The sequence below is a fragment of the Leucoraja erinacea genome, chromosome 15 (genome assembly GCF_028641065.1).
Source record: "Leucoraja erinacea ecotype New England chromosome 15, Leri_hhj_1, whole genome shotgun sequence".
NCBI classification, from domain to species: Eukaryota; Metazoa; Chordata; class Chondrichthyes; order Rajiformes; family Rajidae; genus Leucoraja; species Leucoraja erinaceus.
In genome coordinates, this window is record NC_073391.1 from 43,106,638 (window position 1) to 43,125,698 (window position 19,061).

A 19,061-nucleotide genomic window follows, 5' to 3' on the forward strand; every position below is an offset into this window, starting at 1 on the left:
TAAAATATGTTCCATTCGTAGATCCATTGCCAGACCTTGGTCCCTTTTCCTGAATAATTACTGATGGAATGGATTAGAAACCCTGACCCCACATGATCACCCTTCCCAAACATGCTCACCGATTCAGAGACATTAAATATGACCAATCCAGTAATCATCGTCATAGAATCACACAGCATGGAAACGGGCCCCACAGCCCAACTTGCCCACGCCGGCCAACATGCCCCATCTACACTAGTCCCACCTGCCCTTGTTTGGCCCGTATCCCTCTAAACCGATGTTGGGGGAGTCCAGAACCAGGGGCCACAGTTTAAGAATAAGGGGTAAGCCATTTAGAATGGCGATGAGGAACATTTTTTCACACAGAGAATTGTGAGTCTGTGGAATTCTCTACCTCAGAGGGCGGTGGAAGCCGGTTCTCTGGATACTTTCAAGAGAGAGCTAGATAGGGCTCTTAAAGACAGCGGAGTCAGGGGATTATGGGGAGAAGGCAGGAACGGGGTACTGATTGGGGATGATCAGCCATGATCACATTGAATGGCGGTGCTGGCTCAAATGGCCGAATGGGTCACTCCTGCACCTATTGCCCCTAAACCTATATAATGATTTTTAAATGTTGTGATGGTACCTGCCAAAACTGCCTCTGGCAGCTTATTCCATTTAACGACCATACTTTGTGCAAAAAAAGCTCCCCCTCAGGATCCTATCAAAGCTGTTCCCTCCCCCCTCACCTTAAACAAATGTCCTCTGGTTCTCGATTCCGTTACCCTTGCTGTGTTTACCAGATCGATTCCTCTCATGATTGTAAACACCTGTATAAGATCATCTCACATTCTCCTGTACTCCAAGGAATAAAGTTCCAGCCTGATCAACCTCACCCTATAGTTCAGACCCTCGTGTCCTTGCAACCTTTCTCTGCACCCTTTCCAGCTTTGCAACATCTTTCCTATAACACGGTGCCCAAAATTGAACACTAAATATGGCTCGACCAATGTCTTATATAAGTGTAACATGACCTCTCAACTCCTAGCGGGTGGCGGGGTGGCGCAGCGGTAGAGCTATTGCCTTTCAGCACCAGAGACCCGGGTTCGATCCTGACTACGGGTGCTTGTCTGTACGTTCTCCCCGTGACCTGCGTGGGTTCCCTCCGAGATCTTCGGTTTCCTCCCACACCCCAAAGATGTACAGGTTTGTAGGTTAATTGGCTTGGTATCAATGTAAATTGTCCCCAGTGTGTGCAGGATAGTGTTTTTGTGCGGGGATCGCTGCTCAGGGTGGACTCGGTGAGCCGGAGGTGCTGTTTCCGCGCTGTATCTCTAAAGACTGAAAACTAAGCTTCTCTACTCATCCACCTAGTGTCGGCGTCAGTGCCTTGAGAAGGTCCTGATCTCCGATATCTATGTGCAGAGTGAAGATGTCCCTTACCTCATGCTGCTGTTCAGGATTCGGTCTTCCTTCCAAGAACTGGCTGGACCAGAGGCAGTGGGCGGTGTTTTTATAGTCCACTGGGTGGGATGAGTCCAGATAGTTCATCCCTGAAAGTGGAAATGAAACTGAAACTGGAAACTGAAACAATCAAGTCTTACCTTTTCTCTGTGCAGCCTAGTTGTGAAACTGAAAAACCTTGGTTCAAATCCCAAACCAGTGATGTTGGATTTACAGACAAGTGCGGGCAAACATTCACTTCAATTTTTCATCCCTACACGTACAAATTATAACCACGTCTCAAGAGTTAATATTAGGATTAATAATATTAATAATGATGATGATAATAATGCTGGGCTGCCAACATTGGGTGAGAGTTGAGAGTGAGAAATTGCGAGGGAGTGCAGTGACCGAGGGGTGGGGGGGGGGGGGGGGGGGGGGGGGGGGGGGGGGGGGGGGGGGGGGGGGGGGGGGGGGAGGGGGGGGGGGGGTGTTGTCCCACTTTGACTATAGAAAACAAGACGAAAATAATGCCACTAATTCAACCAAGTATATGGTTCAATTAAATTAAGATAAATACGTAAAACATATATATGGAAACAGGCCCTTTGGCCCACCAAGTCCACACTGACCAGCAATCTACCAGACACCAGTTCTATCCTACACGCCAGGGACAATTTACAGATTTCAATTAACCTACAAACCTACACTTTCGGATGTGGGAGAAACCGGAATATGTGGTCATAGGGAGAATGTACAAATTATGTACAGACAGCACCCGTAGTCAGGATCAAATAGAAACATAGAAACATAGAAAATAGGTGCAGGAGGAGGCCATTCGGCCCTTCGAGCCAGCACCGCATTCATTGTGATCATGGCCGATCGTCCCGTATCAATAACCTACACTGCACTGCCACAATCACATGGATGTCCTTCCTCAAATTAGGAGACCAAAACTGTACACAATACTCCAGATGTGGTCTCACCAGAGTCATATACAACTGCAGAAGAACCTCTTTACTCCTATACTGAAATCCTCTTGTTATGAAGGCCAACATTCCATTAGCTTTCTTCACTGCCTGCTGTACCTGTAAGCCAACTTTCAGTGGCCGGTGTACAAGGACGCCCAGGTCTCGCTGCACCTCTCCCTTACCTAACCTAACTCCATTGAGATAATAATCTGCCCCCTTGTTTTTGCTGCCAAAGTGGATAACTTCCCATTCATCTATATTATACTGCATCTGCCACGCATCTAACATATCACTCGACCTGTCCAGGTCACCCTGCAACCTCCTAGCATCCTTTTCACAGTTCACACTGCCACCCAGCTTTGTGTCACCCGCAAACTTGGTAGTGTTGCTCCTCATTCCCTCTTCCAAATCATTAATATATATGGTAAACAGTTGCGGCCCCAACACAGAGCCTTGCGGCACTCCACTCGCCACTGCCTGCCATTCTGAAAAGAACCCGTTCACTCCTACTCATTGCTTCCTGTCTGCCAACCAATTTTCTATCCATGTCAACACCCTACCCCCAATACCATGTGCTCTAATTTTAGTCACCAGTCTCCCGTGCGGGACCTTATCGAAGGCTTTCTGAAAGTCTAGATAAACTACATGCACTGGCTCCCCTTCATCCATATACTTGTCACGGAACGGAGGCGGCCCATAGCGGCACAGAGCGGTGGAGCAGCGGTGGAGGACTCCTACACCTTCCCTTGGCCAGGCCCACCCTGCAACGTCGCCAGGACAACGGGCCTTCATGGCCAGCTGCACCTAAAGCAACTTGGACTTTGAAAACGGCGCCAAAACCACTTGTTTACGGTCAGGGTGGACTATTTCTATACACTTTGCACTTAATCCAGGATTGCAACTCTTCAACCCTGTCACACCTTCCACTTTTATCTCCAACCATGTATCTCAGGCCCGTACGAAGCACGGGGGGTGGCATGACAGGATTGCAAAAAACTTAATGTGAAATAGTGTGCGCGCAACGCACATCACGAGCGCGAAGCGTGAAGTCCCTCTATGCCAGGAGTTTTAGATGCTCTCTGATCCATTCTGAGCCTTGTTTTGGAGCATTTTTGCACCGAATTTATGACCAATATTTCAGAAATTAACAGGGATCTGAGGTAGCTTTTTCACACAAAGGGTGCTGGGTGTATGTAACGAGCTGCCAGAGAAGGTAGTTCAGACTGGGACTATCCTAATGTTTAAGAGACATTTGGACACGTACATGGATAGGACAGATTTAGATGGATATGGGCCAAACGCATGTGAGTGGGACTAGTTTAGATGGGACATGTCGGTCGGTGTGGGCAAGTTGGGCTGAAGGGCCTGTTTCCACACTGCATCATTCTATGACTAAAAAGTGAAGAAGAAAAATGCATGTAGATAAGTAGAGCAGATTTGAAAGAGGAGTGAAATGTAAAGGCAGAGAGAGGTTTATGGGTGGAAAGGAAAGGAGGGGGAAGAGTGGGCTTGGGCAGATGGGTGAAGGGAAAATAGTCACAAAGTGCTGGAGTGACTCAGTGGGTCAGGCAGCACCTGCGGAGAATATGAATAGGCGATGTTTCACAGAGTGCTGGAGTAACTCAGTGGGTCAGGCAGCATCTCTCGAGAAAAGGTATAGATTATGGTTTGGGTCAAGACCGTTCTTCAGTAACATTCATGATGTGCCATGCATAGACATTCCTGAATGTTACCCAAACCATCGTGAGCTACTTTGTTACGGTGCTTGCCCTCTCCTATAACATCTCTGCTGCCTAGGGTGATGCAGGACAGGACACAAGCTTTGGGACACGGTGTGAAACTGTTGCCGTCTGTCCCAGCCTGGTAAAAACCTGGATGGAGTGGATTTGGAGAGGATGTTTCCACTAGTGGGTGAGTCTTGGACCAGTGGCCACAGCCTCAACATTAAAAGACATTCCTTTAGGAAGGAGATGAGCAGGAATTTCTTAAGTCAGAGGGTGGCGAACTGTGGAATTCATTGCCACAGACAGCTGTGGAGGTCAAGTCAATGGACATTTTTCAGGAGGAGATTGATAGATTCTTGATTGATACCGGTGTCAGAGGTAATGGGGGGAAGGCAGTAGAATGGGTTTGAGAGGGAAAGATAGTCATAGAGTGATACAGTGTGGAAACAGGCCCTTCGGCCCAGCATGTCCCACCTGCCCACGTTTGATCCATATCCCTCCGAACCTGTCCTACCATGTACCTGTCTAACTGTTTCTTAAATGTTGTGATAGTCCCTGCCTCAACTACCTCCTCTAGCAGCTTGTTCCATACACCTACCACCCTTTGTGTGAAAAACATACCCCACAGATTCCTATTAAATCTTTTGCCCTTCACCTTAAACTTATGTCCTCTGCTCCTCGATTCACTTACTCTGGGCAAAAGACTCAACCATATCTATTCAAATCATGATTTTATACACCTCTATTAGATCATCCCTCATCCTCCTGTGCTCCATGAAATAGAGTCCCAGCCTACTCAACCTCTCCCTATAGCTCTGGCCCTCTAGTCCTGGCAACATCCTCATAAATCTTCACTGTACCCTTTCCAGTTTGATGACATATTTCCTATAACATGGTGCCCAGAACTGAACACAATACTCTGAATCCGGCCTCACCAACTTCTTATGCAACTGCAACATGACCTCCTAACTTCTATACTCAGCCTGACCCGCTGAGTTACTCCAGCACTCTGTGAAACGTCACAGAACAGGGCAAGATTAGCAAGTTTGCTGATGATACAGAAGTGAGTGGTTTTGCAGAGAGTGAAGATGGTTGTGAAAGATTGCAGAAGGAGCTGGATCAATTAGCCAGGTGGGCAGAGGAATGGTTGATGGTTGCATGGTTCCTTGAAGGTCGTGTCGCAGGTATATCAGGTGGTCAAAAAGTATTTTGGCACTTTGGCCCTCATCAGTCAGAGTATTGAGTATAGAAGTTGGGAGGTCATGTTACAGTTGTATAAGACCGCATTTAGAATATTGTGTTCAGTTCTGGGCACCATGTTATAGGAAAGATGTCAAACTGAAAAGAGTACAGAGATCCCCATCCTGGATCAGTCCAATCAGGGTTGTGTCATCCGCAAACTTGAGAAGCTTGACGGAGGTGTCTGTGGAGGTGCAGTCATTGGGTGTGAAGTGGTGATTGGAGTGGGGGTGGGTGTAGAAAGGGCCAGTCTTTGCAGACTGAAGTTAGGCTGTGAGTGGGTGTGAAGTGTCGGTTGGGGTGGGAAAGGGTCCACTCTTTTCATACTGATGTCTTGCCTTAAGTAGGTGTGAAGTGGTGAATGGGAAGGAGAGGGTGCAGGGTCCATTCTTTGCAGACTGGGGTCTGGCTGTGTTTGTTGGGGAAGGGGTACCAGGGTTACGTTTCTGATTTTCAAGCCTGCAGTAAAACTCATTCAGGTCGTTCGTCAGCTGACAATTGTCCAAAGAGCGGGGGCGGGGCTTTCCTCTTATAGCTGGTGATTTCTTGCATGCCCTTCCAAACTGAAGAAGAGTCATTAGCTGAGAACTTGCTCCTCAACTTCTCAGAGTACCTTTCCTTGGCAGCTCTGATTCCTCTTCTCAGCCCTTTATCGATTAGGCTATATTTTAACTCTTTAATGATTAGGCTATTGGCTTGATGCATATTAGCCCCCAGCCCCCACCGCCCCCGATCTCAAAATGGAAATGTTACATCTGTATATAATGATCCCATTCAAATGTGTATTTATGTCACAAACTATGGAATTCATATTTTTCAGTATTGTTATCAAGGAAAAGAAAGCAGTTCCAATTGTTTAATATTATTCATATGGAGGAGAAAATATAATAGCTCTAAAACCTACCTAAAACAGCAGGGGTGGCGTGGGCCCAGCAAGGGTGGTGTGGGCCCAGCAGGGGTGGCGTGGGCCCAGCGGGGGTGGCATAGACCCAGCGGGGTTCAGCGGAGGTGGCGTGGACCCAACGGGGGTGGCGTGGGCGCAGCGGGGGTCAACAAGGGTGGCGTAGATCCAGCGGGGGTCAGCGGGTGTGGCGTGGACCCAGCAGGGGTGGCGTGGGCGGGGGAGACAAAGACCCAGCGGGGGTGGCGTGGGCCCAGCGGGGGTGGCGTGAGCCCAGCGGGGGTGGCGTGGGCCCAGCGGGGGTGGCGTGGGCCCAGCGGGGGTGGCGTGGGCCCAGCGGGGGTGGCGTGGGCCCAGCGGGGGTGGCGTGGGCCCAGCGGGGGTGGCGTGGGCCCAGCGGGGGTGGCGTGGGCCCAGCGGAGGTTGGCGTGGGCCCAGCGGGGGCAAGGGCGTGGGCCCAGCGGGGGTGGCGTGGGCCCAGCAGGGGGGTGGCGTGGACCCAGCGGGGGTGGCGTGGGCCCAGCGGGGGTGGCGTGGGCCCAGCGGGGGTGGCGTGGGCCCAGCGGGGGTGGCGTGGGCCCAGCGGGGGTCATCGGGGGTGGTGTGGGGGGGAAGATGCTTGGGCCCCGGCGGCGGGGGGAGGCGAGCTCCGCTGCAGCGATGCCTGGTGTTGGGGTTACAGCCGTTGGGTTCAGATTCGGCCACTCCCGCCGGGGACGGGAGAACAGAGAACTGGCCGTTTCCAAAGTGGAGACGCTGATCATTTTATTCCAAATTTTTTTTTTCCGTTTCTTTTCTTTTTTTTTGGGTGACTTTTTCCATAGGGAAAAAAAAAGGGGGGTGCGGTTGCACCCCCCACCCCCCCCCCCCCCCCCCCCCCCCCCCCCCTTTGGACGGTCGTGTACCTACCCGTCCTTGTTCATCTGTTGCCGAACCCGTTTGATTCTGGCCTTTATTTACCTTTGGTTCCCTCCACTATACTTTCAGTCTGAAGCAGGATTCTGACCTATAACGTCAGCCATCCTTTTTCTCCAGATGTGCTGCCTGACCCGCTAAGTTACTCCAGTACTCTGTGCCTACCTTTGGTGTCAACCAGCATCTGCAGTTCCTTTCTGCACATACCTATCAACGGGCCTTTATGACCTGCTGCTCTTAAAGCAACTGGGACTTTGAAAAATGGCGCCAAAACCCTGGCGACTCTTGTAAATGGTCTCAGTGGACTATTTCTGTACACTTTGTACTTAATCCAGGATTGGCCTTATATATATAATAATACCTTGCTGGGCTGTATGCAAAAAAAATGTTTTCATTGTACCTCGGTACACGTGACAATAAAGAACCATTGAACAAGCGTAAACTTTATTAATATCGGCTCAAGGCTGAAGTGCAAGTTTTAGACTTTAGAGATACGACGCGGAAACAGGCCCTTCAACCGACCGAGTCCTAGCGCACTAACACTATCCTACACACTGCGGACAGTTTTACGTCATACCAAAACCTACAACCTTGTATGACTTTGGAGTGTGGGAGGAAACCGGAGCACCCAGAGAAAACCCACACGGTCACTGAGAGAACGTACAAACTCCGTACAGTCAGCACACGTAGTCAGGATCGAACCCGGGTCTCTGACGCTGTAAGGCAGCAACATTACTGCTACCCAACCGTGTAGCCCCTTGAATCCCCTGGAGCTGATCCTGTTCACCTTAGTGTGGACCAAGAAAACCACTTAGACTGCACCGTTGACGCGTAATGATGCACTAGAATTGTCGCATTTTATGAGTGATTTATTAATTACTTTAATGCACAAACTCTGATATTACAGAATGTTAAACAATATTGATCATGAAACGTGCCCCAATGTTCATAACGCTTTAAACAAAAAAGTTGAAACTCGTAATTGTCGGCATTATATCCTAGAAACTAAATCAGATTGCACATCATCGATGGTGCTTCTCACACAAAAATCAGTTCTAACTCCCTCTTTTATAGTTTTGCACCCCTCAGGTTCTCATTAACTCCCCCCCCCCACCTCACCTTAAGCCTCAAGTATATTTCGATAGCATGCAACACAAAGCTCTGCATTGTCCCCCGGTATACGTGACAATAATGAACATAAACCTTAATCCTAAACCTTTAACAGTACACGTGACCATGAACTAAACTGAACTAATCTCCCCTTTGCTCTATCTATTGTACTTGAGTTTAACGTCTGTACTTATGTACAGTATTCTCTGATCCATTTGGATAGGAAGCAAAACAAAACATTTCAGTGTATCTTAGTACACGTGGCAACAATAAACTTAATCCTAAACTTTTAACTCCAGAATTTAGTGGACAAACAATTAACGTCCAGGTGAATTTGTGACCATTGAGTAACGGGCTGGGAAATCACTGCTGGTGCCTCTATTCTGACCATCGCATCGGACGCACGTGAAATGGCGTCACATCCTCCACAACGCAGCTCTGATCCACCTCTGGTTGAATGTGAAGGTTTGTTGAGAGATGGGATCACTGTAGATCAGTCAGAGAAACGGGCACCAAACCTGCAGAAGATCATCAACAAAATGTCAATTCAAGTGTCTCCATTAAGGCACCGCACACAAGCTTGGTCAGACTCTGTAATAATCATGGCATCCAACTCCACAACGCCCTGAAAGTGGCCGCACAAGTAGATTGAGTGGTGAAGAAGACGACGTACGGTAAGATGAGGAAGGAAAGTGCAGATGCTGGTTTACACCGAGGATAGATACAAAAGTCAGGGGTGACTCAGCGGGTCAGGCAGCATCTCTGGAGAGAAGGAATAGGTGACGTTTCAGTTCTGAAGAAGGGTCTTTACCCGAAATGTCACCTATTCATTTTCTCCAGAGATGCTGCCTGACCCGCTGAGTTACTTCAGCTATTTGTGTCTGTCAACGTATACTATGCTTGCCTTCATAGGTCCAAGCATTGAATATAAGTCATAGATTCATAGTCATGGAGTGATACAGTTTGGGGCCCTTTGGCCCAAGTCACCAACACCACTCAACAATGTCCCAGCTACACTAGTCCCACTTGCCTCTGCTTGGTCCATATCCCTCCAAACCTGTCCTATCCATGTACCTGTCTAACTGTTTCGTAAACGATGGGATAATCCCAGCCTCAACTAATTCCTCTGGCAGCATGTTCCATACACCCACCACCCTTTGTGTGAAAAAGTTACCCCTCAGATTCCTATTAACTCTTTTCCCCTTCACCTTGAACCTATGTCCCCTGCTCCTCGATTCCCCTACTCTGGGCAAACGACTCTGTGCATCTACCCGATCTATTCCTCTCATGATTTTGTATACCCCGATAAGATTTCTCCTCATCCTCCTGCGTCCATGGAGTAGAGACCCAGCCTACTCAACCTCTCCCTATAGCTCACACCCTCTAGTCCTGGCAACATCCTCGTGAATCTTTTCTGAACCCTTTCAAGCTTGACAATATCTCTCCTGTAACTTGGTGCCCAGACCTGAACACAATATTCTAAATGCGGTCTCACCAACGTCTTATACAACTGCAACATGACCTGCCAACTTCTATACTCTGACTGATGAGAAAAACATTTTTCACACAGAGAGTGGTGAATCTCTGCAACTCTCTGCCACAGAAGGTAGTTGAGGCCAGTTCATTGGCTATATTTAAGAGGGAGTTAGATGTGGCCCTTGTGGCTAAAGGGATCAGGGGGTATGGAGAGTTGGATACTGAGTTGGATGATCAGCCATGATCGTATTGAATGGCGGTGCAGGCTCGAAGGGCAGAATGGCCTACTCCTGCACTTATTTCCTATGTTTCTATGAAGGCCAAAGTGCCAAATGCGTTTTTGACCACCTAATCTACCTGCGACTCGACCCTCAAGGAACCATGCACCTGTACTCTGAGATCCCTCTGCTCTACAACACTACCCAGAGGCCTAACATTTACATGTGTAGGTCCTGCACTTGTTCGACGTCCCAAAACGCAACACCTCACACTTCACTATCTGCAAAACCACTAACTTTTGTGTCAGTCAGTGAGTCATGATGCAGCTTTATCGGACTTTGGTTATTTGGAGTTAATTTGCAGTATCACATGTAGTTCAGGGCGCCCCATTGCTGTAAGGATGTGGAGGCTTTGGAAAGGGTGCAGAGGAGGTGCCTGGACTAGAGGGTATTAGCTACAGGAGATGTGCGGGGCATGTTTTTTTTACACAGAGGGCTGCGTGCGCCCGGAACTTGCTGCCGTGAGTGGTGGTTGAGGCACGATTGTGGCATTTGACAGACTTTTGGATTGGCTGATGGATATACAGGGAATGGAGGCAGATAGGATTTGGTCTTGGCATCGTGTTCTGCACAGACACCATGGGCCGAAGGGCCTGTTCCTGCGCTGTACTGTGTTACGTTCTATGTTCTAGTGAGGAATGGTTGAGGAAGGACCTTTCTCGCCCTTACCCCCTGGTCCTGGTATCTCCAGCCTAAGTAGAAGGCCGCAATTCACGAAGAGCGCTGAGATATTCTTCGTTGCCACGATCCCACCGCAAGGCCTTTTCATAGCATTCAACAGCTTCAGAATTTTTTCCGGCTTCTCGGTGAAGAAACCCCAGGATACCCCAGGCTCTGCTGTTTTCCGGGTTCCCGTTAATTTGCCTTCTTGCAATCTTCTCCAACTTAGTGTAACAAATTTTCCAATATTTTGTGCCGTGCTGGATTTTAAGGCCTTCCATAAAATGCTGGATGGCGTTTGATTCAGATTTGGTGTGATACAGTTCATATACTCCAAGCTGTAACTCTATTGCCTGCTTTTTATCTGGAGTAACATCCTCTAAACTCTGGAGGTGTTTGTATATATTCACCGCCCTGTCTGATTCACCATTCATTAAGCAGATCCCGGCAAAATCCAGCTTTGCAAATACATACGATGGCTTCAGTTCAAATGCCGTTCCAAAATGGTGCTTGCAATGGCCGATCAACTCAGCCTCCACACCTGGGTCTCCACTGCCTTGATTTTTACGCAGAGCCCATAGTTTTTCCCTGTAACAGATACCTATTTGATGGTGCAAGAAGGAACAGCGCGGAGTGAATTCTAAGGCTTTCTTCAACATCTCTATCGCTTTATCAACATTGCGCTGTATTCTGTAAAACTTTGCTACATAGCGGAGCACATATGGAGAATCTGGGCTTGTCCGCAACGCTTCATCGACCAATTCATTCGCTTCTGCCTTTTGCTGGAACTCTTGGAGCCTGAGGGCCAGCATCACCCTGGCCACAGATGCACCCGGATCGAGCTCCAGCACCCGTCTCAGCTGTCTCACCGACTGACTCACTTCGGGGTTTTCCGGGATTCCGGAAACTGATTCCAGACGGTACAGAGCGGTGGCGTAGCCCATGTTCCACTCCGTGTTGTCGGGATCTTCCTCCAGAGTCTTGGCGAAACATTCTTTCGCCTCCTCGCAGCACTGAGAGCGGGAGCTCAGCAAAGACCACCCCTTCTCCCCCAACACCTCGGGCACCATTGCCGTGACGTGCGGGTCCTGTGTGAGGGGGCCACACATCACCTCCAGCTTGTCGAGGTAGGACTGGGCCTCGCTGAGTTGCCCCATGTGGTAATGCAACCAGGCCCGGTTGCCATGGGTGACGATGCTCCTCCTCTCAAATCCATCCCCGTGGATCTCCCTCGCAGACGTCTCTCCGCCTCCTCTAAGTCACGGAGAGCTTCTTCGTAGTTGCCCTGCAGGTAGTTGATGTAAGCCAGCTGGTTGTGCGGCACGCCTTGGTGATTCCCGCCGATGATAATCGAATCCTGCAACCTCTGCTTCACATCGTCCAGGTCACTGTCGTACATCAGTGGGCCCCACGTGAAGTGGCACTGAAGCAGGTCGAGCTTCACCAACAAGGACTCCCTCAGTGTGTCGCTGCAAGAGAGCACAAGGTGATCAATGGGACAACACACAAAAAGCTGGAGTAGCTCAGTGGGTCAGGCATAATCAAGGATGAGTCGCACCCTGGTCACTCCCTTTCCTACCCTCACCCAACGGGCAAGAGGCACAGAAGTGTGAAAACGCACACCTCCAGATTCAGGGACAGTTCCTTCCAAGCTGTTATCAGGCAACTGAACCTTCCTATCACCAACGAGAGAGAGGTCCTGACCTTCCAGCTACCTCATCGGTCTATCTATTTATCGGATTTTACCTTGGACTAAACGTTACTCCCTTTATCCTGGATCTGTGCACAGTGGACAGTTTCATTGTAATCATGTATAGTCATTCTGCTGAATGCATTTCGTTGTCTCTGTACTGTACACTGACAATGACAATTAAAATTGAATCTGAATCTGAATGAATAGCACAAAGCAAAAAAAGCTCATGTTTTAGCTGCATTTCAGGTCCACCCTCCTGATCTTAGGTTTCCCGGTACGGAGGAGGAGGTTCGGTCGGCTATTCAGTGGTGGGAGGAAGGGGGACCTCCATGTCGGTTTGCCCATGGATCCGGCCAAGATGGCCGCTCACATGTCCCAGCAACGGACAGTCGAGGGTTCTGCCTGAGTCGACCGCCTGCCCCACTTCCGGGCCTACGTCCGGGACTCGTGAGGCCTTCCGTGAGCACTGATTGCCATGAAGGAGTGAAGGAGGGGTTAGATGCATTGTGGATAAGAATGACAACACTGCAATGATAACAATGCCTGTCTGTACGGAGTTTGTACGTTCTCCCCGTGACCTGCGTAGGTTTACTGTGGGATCTCCCGTTTCCTCCCACACTCCAAAGACTTGCAGGCTTGTAATTGTAGGCTGATAGTTTTGTTTAGTTTAGTTTAGAGATACAACGTGGAAACAGGCCCTTCGGCCCACCGAGTCTGCACAGACCCCGGTGCGATCTCCGCATACTAACACTATCCTACACATCCTATCCTAGGGTCAATTTACATATGTACGAAGCCAATTAACCTACATACCTGTACGTCTTTGGAGTGTGGGAGGAAACCGAAGATCTTGTAGAAAACCCACGCGTGTCATGGGGAGAAGCGGCGACTGCGGGTGCTCGGGAGGCCCCGACCACGGGTGAACATCTGGGAAGATCGGAGGGGAGGCTGGCTGGACAATGGTACCTTCCACACTTGGTGCCATTGTGTTATGTTGTGGCGTGGACTTCTGTGTTTGTGCTTTTTTTTTCAATTCTATTTTATTTTAATATGTTTTATTATTTATTATTTATTTATTTTTATGATACTTGACTAAGGATAATTCATTTTGTTGTCTCTAATTGAGATAATGACAATAAATTGAATACAATACAATACGATACAAAAATGTTCCCGATGTTGGGGGAGTCCAGAACCAGGGGTCACAGTTTAAGAATGAGGGGTAGGTCATTTAGGACTAAGATGAGGAAAAACCTATTCACCCAGAGAGTTGTGAATCTGACAGCAGACAGGGGAGGCCAATTCTCTGGATGTTTTCAAGAGAGAGTTAGATTTAGCTCTTAAGGCTAACGGAATGATCATATTGAATGGCGGTGCTGTCTCGAAGGGCCGAATGGCCTACTCCTGCACCTATTTTATAGGTTTCGGGTCGAGACCCTTCTTCAGACAGGACAGTCAGTGGGGAGGTGAGGAGGGTCTTCCTTCAACTCCTGCACCCAACCCAATATCAGTCCAGTTTCTGTAATCTTTCATCACACTTTACTGCTTCCTGTGACTGCACCCACTGACTCAAGTCCTATCTTTGGCACGGTGACCAGAACTCACATCAGAGCTCCCGATGTACTTTGACCAGAGATTGACGCAAATGCACCCGTGATCACCACCCCACCCCACATTGTCAGTTTCTGTTTGACACTTAGATCATCCCCTTGGAGATTGCACGTACAAACTCCCTGTACGTTCGCCCCGTGACAACATGTTTTTTTCCCTGGGTGCTCCGCTTTCCCCTCCCACACTCCAAAGACGTACAGGTTTGTAGGTTAATTGTCTTGGTATCAATGTAAAATTGTCCCCAGTGTGGCCAGGTTAGTGTCATTGTAGCGATGTTACAAAACTTACCTTCAGCGGCGCTGCAGTTCTGCTACTGGCCGTGTGCGCGACTTTGGCATACGAACCGGCAGTGTTTTTCCTGCTGATATGGAGTTCAAATTCACCGCTCCCCAACTTTCCAATCGATCGCGTTCCAGAAAAAACCCACTCGCAAGTTGATTTAAATGCTCTTTTTCTTAGACAATCATCTCATAAGAGCATCTAAATCGTCTATATTTTGTGTTATAGTCCTCCCATGTTCAATATTTTTATACTAAATATCAGTTTTAGTCCCATGGATTGTGCAAAAAAATTAAAATGTTGATTATATTGAGTGGATGTTTCTTGATTAATTTATGGGAATTAAACATCAAATTCCTTCCATCTGGCGTATGAATTCATGACAGTGAGATTTAACAATCATGTTATATTGTGAATTCTCGTGTGAATGAGATTAGTTTGTTATTTGGATACTTAGGCTATTTTAAAAATTATATCCTTTTCTTAAGAAATGGAATCTGCAGACCATTCTTAATGGGAAAGTAGTGGGCAGAAAGGCATGTCATGCGTGGTTTGAACAGCAAAAACTTGGAGTTTACAATGCCAAAATGAAAAGTTGAGGAAAAATAAGATGTACAGAGTTGCTTATTGGTTACAATCTGAGGAGTATGATGATGCTACTGATTATGATATGCCAATGTACCAGCTAGCAACTGATCTTCGCCATAAAGACTTGGTCTATTGCTAGAAATTGTAATTTACCTACGTATCGGTTACGGACCTACAGCATATAATACAATAATATTAAAGTTCTGATCTTGAGAATATCATATTTTTGAATTTTCAAGGCAGTCTGGGTGTTTATTACTATTTCCGTCACAACGGTCAATTTTGTAATTAGCTTCAATTAGGTAATTAGCTAATTAGATGCTTTAATTTCAGGTCATCCAAGTAAGATGTTTTATATTTGTTTCAGAATGCTTCAATCTATATTAACTGAAAATTTCATTCAGTTCTCTTAATTTTTAAGGAAGGTGTGGGCTTTCGACTGTCCTCGATCACAGCTTTTGGGTTGTCAATGGAAAAGCAATAGGGAACAAGATGCTAATTTCCGTGTATGAAAATGGCAATAACTTTTTTAATAGAAGATATGAAAGTGAATTAGGTGTCAAATTAAACTTCTTTTTATGCTTTATCGGATGGGATAAATTGCAGACTTGATTTTTTAAATCTCAAAATTTTGTAACACTGCTAGTTAATGTGCAGGGATCGCTGGTCGGGGCGGACTAGGTGAGCCGGAGGTGCTGTTTACGCGCTGTATCTCTAAAGATTAAAAACTAAGCTTCTCTACTCATCCACCTAATGTCAGCAACAGTGCCTGAGAAGGTCCTGATCTCCGATATCACTGTGCAAAGTGAAGATGTCCCTTACCTCATGCTGCTGTTCAGCAATCTGTCTTCCTCCCGAGAACTGGCTGGATCAGAGACAGTGTGCGGTGTTTTTATACTCCACTGGGTGGGCTGAGTCCAAATAGTTCACGCCCTGAAAGTGGACATGAAACTGAAACTGGAAATTGGAACAATCAAGTCTTACCTATCACCTGTGCAGCCTAGTTGTGAAACTGACAAACTTTGGTTCAAATCCCAAACCAGTGATGTTGGATTTACAGACAAGTGCGGGCAAACATTCACTTCAATTTTTCATTCCTACACGTACAAATTATAACCACATCACAAGAATTAATATTAGGATTAATAATATTAATAATGATGATAATAATAATGCTGGGCTGCCAACATTGGGTGAGAATTGAGAGTGAGAAATTGCGAGGGAGTGCAGTGACCGAGGGGGAGGGGGGGGGGGGGGGGGGGGGGGGGGGGGGGGGGGGGGGGGGGGGGGGGGGGGGGGGGGGGGGGGGGGGGGGGGGGGGTAGGGGGGGGGGGGGGGGGGGGGGGGGGGGCTACTTTGACTATAGAAACAAGACAAACATAATGCCACATAATCAACCAAGTATATGGTTCAATTAAATTAAGATAAATACGTAAAACATATATATGGAAACAGACCCTTTGGCCCACCAAGTCCACACTGACCAGCTATCTACCAGACACCAGTTCTATCCTACATGCCAGGGACAATTTACAGATTTCAATTAACCTACAAACCTACACTCATAGGGAGAATGTACAAATTCTGTACAGACAGCACCCGTAGTTAGGATCAAATAGAAACATAGAAAATAGGTGCAGGAGGAGGCCATTCGGCCCTTCGAGCCCCCACCGCCATTCATTGTGATCATGGCCGATCGTCCCCTATCAATAACCCGTGCCTGCCTTCTCCCCATATCCCTTGACTCCACTAGCTCCTAGAGCTCTATCTAACTCTCTCTTAAATCCATCCAGTGATTTGGCCTCAACTACCTTCTGTGGGTGGGAATTCCATAAATTCACAACTCTATGGGTGAAAATGTTTTTTCTCACCTAAGTCTTAAATGACTTCCCCTTTATTCTAAGAATGTGGCCCCTGGTTCTGGACTCACCCAACATTGGGAACATTTTTCCTGCATCTAGCTTGCCAGTCCTTTTATCATTTTATAAGTTTCTATAAGAAGCCCCCTCATCCTTCTAAACTCCAGTGAATACAAGCTTAGTCTTTTCAATCTTTCCTCATATGACAGTCCCGCTATCCCAGGGATCAATCTCGTGAACCTACGCTGCACTGCCTCAATCACAAGGATGTCCTTCCTCAAATTAGGAGACCAAAACTGTACATAATACCCCAGATGTGGTCTCACCAGAGCCCTATACAACTGCAGAAGAACCTCCTTACTCCTTTACTGAAATTGTATTGTATTGTATTGCATTGTATTTTAATGACCACACAGCCAGGCTGGTGGAATTTTGGGTTGTCAGCAACGATACAATAATAAAGAACACACAACCACAATAAAAAAAAAATGTAACACAAACATCCACCACAGCATTCATCACTGTGGTGGAAGGCACAAAAATTTGGCCATTCCTCCTCCATTTCCCCCCCGTGGACCGGACCAGAGTCCAGAGTCAGTCCAGGATCGGCTCTTCCTCACCGGAGACCGCGGCTTTAAGTTGTTGTAGGCCGCAGGCCGGCGGTCGAAATTTAAAGTCTCCGCCGCAGCCAGAAGCACCGTAGACTGCAGGGCCGGCGGTCGAAGCTCCCCTCCAGGGGTGTTGGTATGTCCATGAAGTTGGCTGCGGGCCGGCAGTGATGGCTTCTTCTTCCCCCGGGTCCCCCACGAGGGATCCCGGGCTGTAGATGCCGCACCAGCTGGAACTCTGCAGACCAAAGATCCTAGAGGAGCTCCTCTATAATCTTTGCTGCAGACCGCAACTTCAGGCTGCCGGCTTCCCCCGGGCCAGCGACACGGAGCGCTCCCCTCCAGCAAGCCCCAACGAGGGCTCACCCGCTCCACGCCGAGAGTCCACGCTGCGCCTGCCGCTGAAGCCCCGGGCGCGTCTCCGGGAAAGGTCGCGCCGATCCTTGATGTTAGGCCACGGGGGAGGTGACCTGGAAAAACCTGACATGGCCGCTGCCAGAGCAGTGCCCCCTCCCTCCTCTTGTTATGAAGGCCAACATTCCATTAGCTTTCTTCACCGCCTACTGTACCTGTAAGCCAATTTTCTGTGACCGGTGTACAAGGACGCCCAGGTATCGCTGCACCTCCCCCTTACCTAACCTAACCCCATTGAGATATTAATCTGCCCCCTTGTTTATGCCGCCAAAGTGGATAACCACACATTTATCTATATTATACTGCATCTGCCATGCATCTGCCCACTCACTCGACCTGTCCAGGCCACCCTGCAACCTCCTAGCATCCTCTTCACAGTTCACACTGCCACCCAGCTTTGTGTCATCCGCAAACTTGCTAGTGTTACTCCTAATTCCCTCTTCCAAATCATTAATATAGATGGTAAACAGTTGCGGCCCCAACACCGAGCTTTGCGGTACTCCACTCGCCACTGCCTGCCATTATGAAAATATCCCGTTCACTCCTACTCTTTGCTTCCTGTCTGCCAACCAATTTTCTATCCATGTCAACACCCTACCCCCAATACAATGTGCTCTAATTTTAGTCACCAGTCTCCCGTGTGGGACCTTATCGAAGGCTTTCTGAAAGTCTAGATACACTACATCCACTGGCACCCCTTCATCCATTTACTTGTCACTTTGTATTCACTAGCGGGAGTGGCGGAAGGGAGAACAGAGAACTGGCCGTTTCCAAAGTGGAAACGCTGATTATTTTTTCCCGATTTTTTCCGAATTTTTTTTTGGTGACTTTATTCATAGGGGAAAAAAATGGGGGGTGCGCTGGCCTGGGGCAGCCGGCACCCAACACAGCCCCCCCCCCCCCCCCCACCCCCCTCGGACGGCCAAGTACCTACCCGTCCTTGTTCATCTGTTGCCGAAACCGTTTTATTCTGGCCTTTATTTACCTCCGGCTCCACTTGGACTCAATCAAAATGATAGCAGGCAGCCTTGGAAGCCTTACCCCACTACTCAACCTCACGTAAAGAACCTTGGCATGATATTTGACTCAGCACTGAAATTTGACAAACAAATCAATGCCGTGGCAAAAGCTTCTTTCAGCTTCGGACGATAGTTAAAATAAAAACAATTCCTCCAGTTTGATGACCTGGAAAAGATCATCCACACATTCATCTCCTCCCGCCTAGATTACTGCAACTCCCTTTACACTGGCATCAGCCAATCTTCCCTGTCCTGCCTGCAACTGGTCCAAAACGCCGCAGCGAGACTCCT

At 48.1% G+C, this 19,061-nt stretch overlaps 1 protein-coding gene and 1 pseudogene across 1 annotated transcript in view; both read right to left on the reverse strand.

The window, feature by feature from the left end:
* Nucleotides 1-1,492, reverse strand: part of LOC129704271 (interferon-induced protein with tetratricopeptide repeats 5-like) — a 7,471-nt gene extending 5,979 nt beyond the window's left edge. Inside the window, exon 1 of the mRNA XM_055647277.1 lies at nt 1,426-1,492. Within this exon, the coding sequence (XP_055503252.1) occupies nt 1,426-1,430 (5 nt within the window). The 5' untranslated portion in view covers nt 1,431-1,492. The remainder of the gene's footprint in view (nt 1-1,425) is intronic.
* A 5,669-nt stretch (nt 1,493-7,161) lies between these two features.
* On the reverse strand, nt 7,162-14,695 carry LOC129704276 (interferon-induced protein with tetratricopeptide repeats 5-like; annotated as a pseudogene).
* Between the last annotated feature and the right edge of the window lie 4,366 nt (nt 14,696-19,061).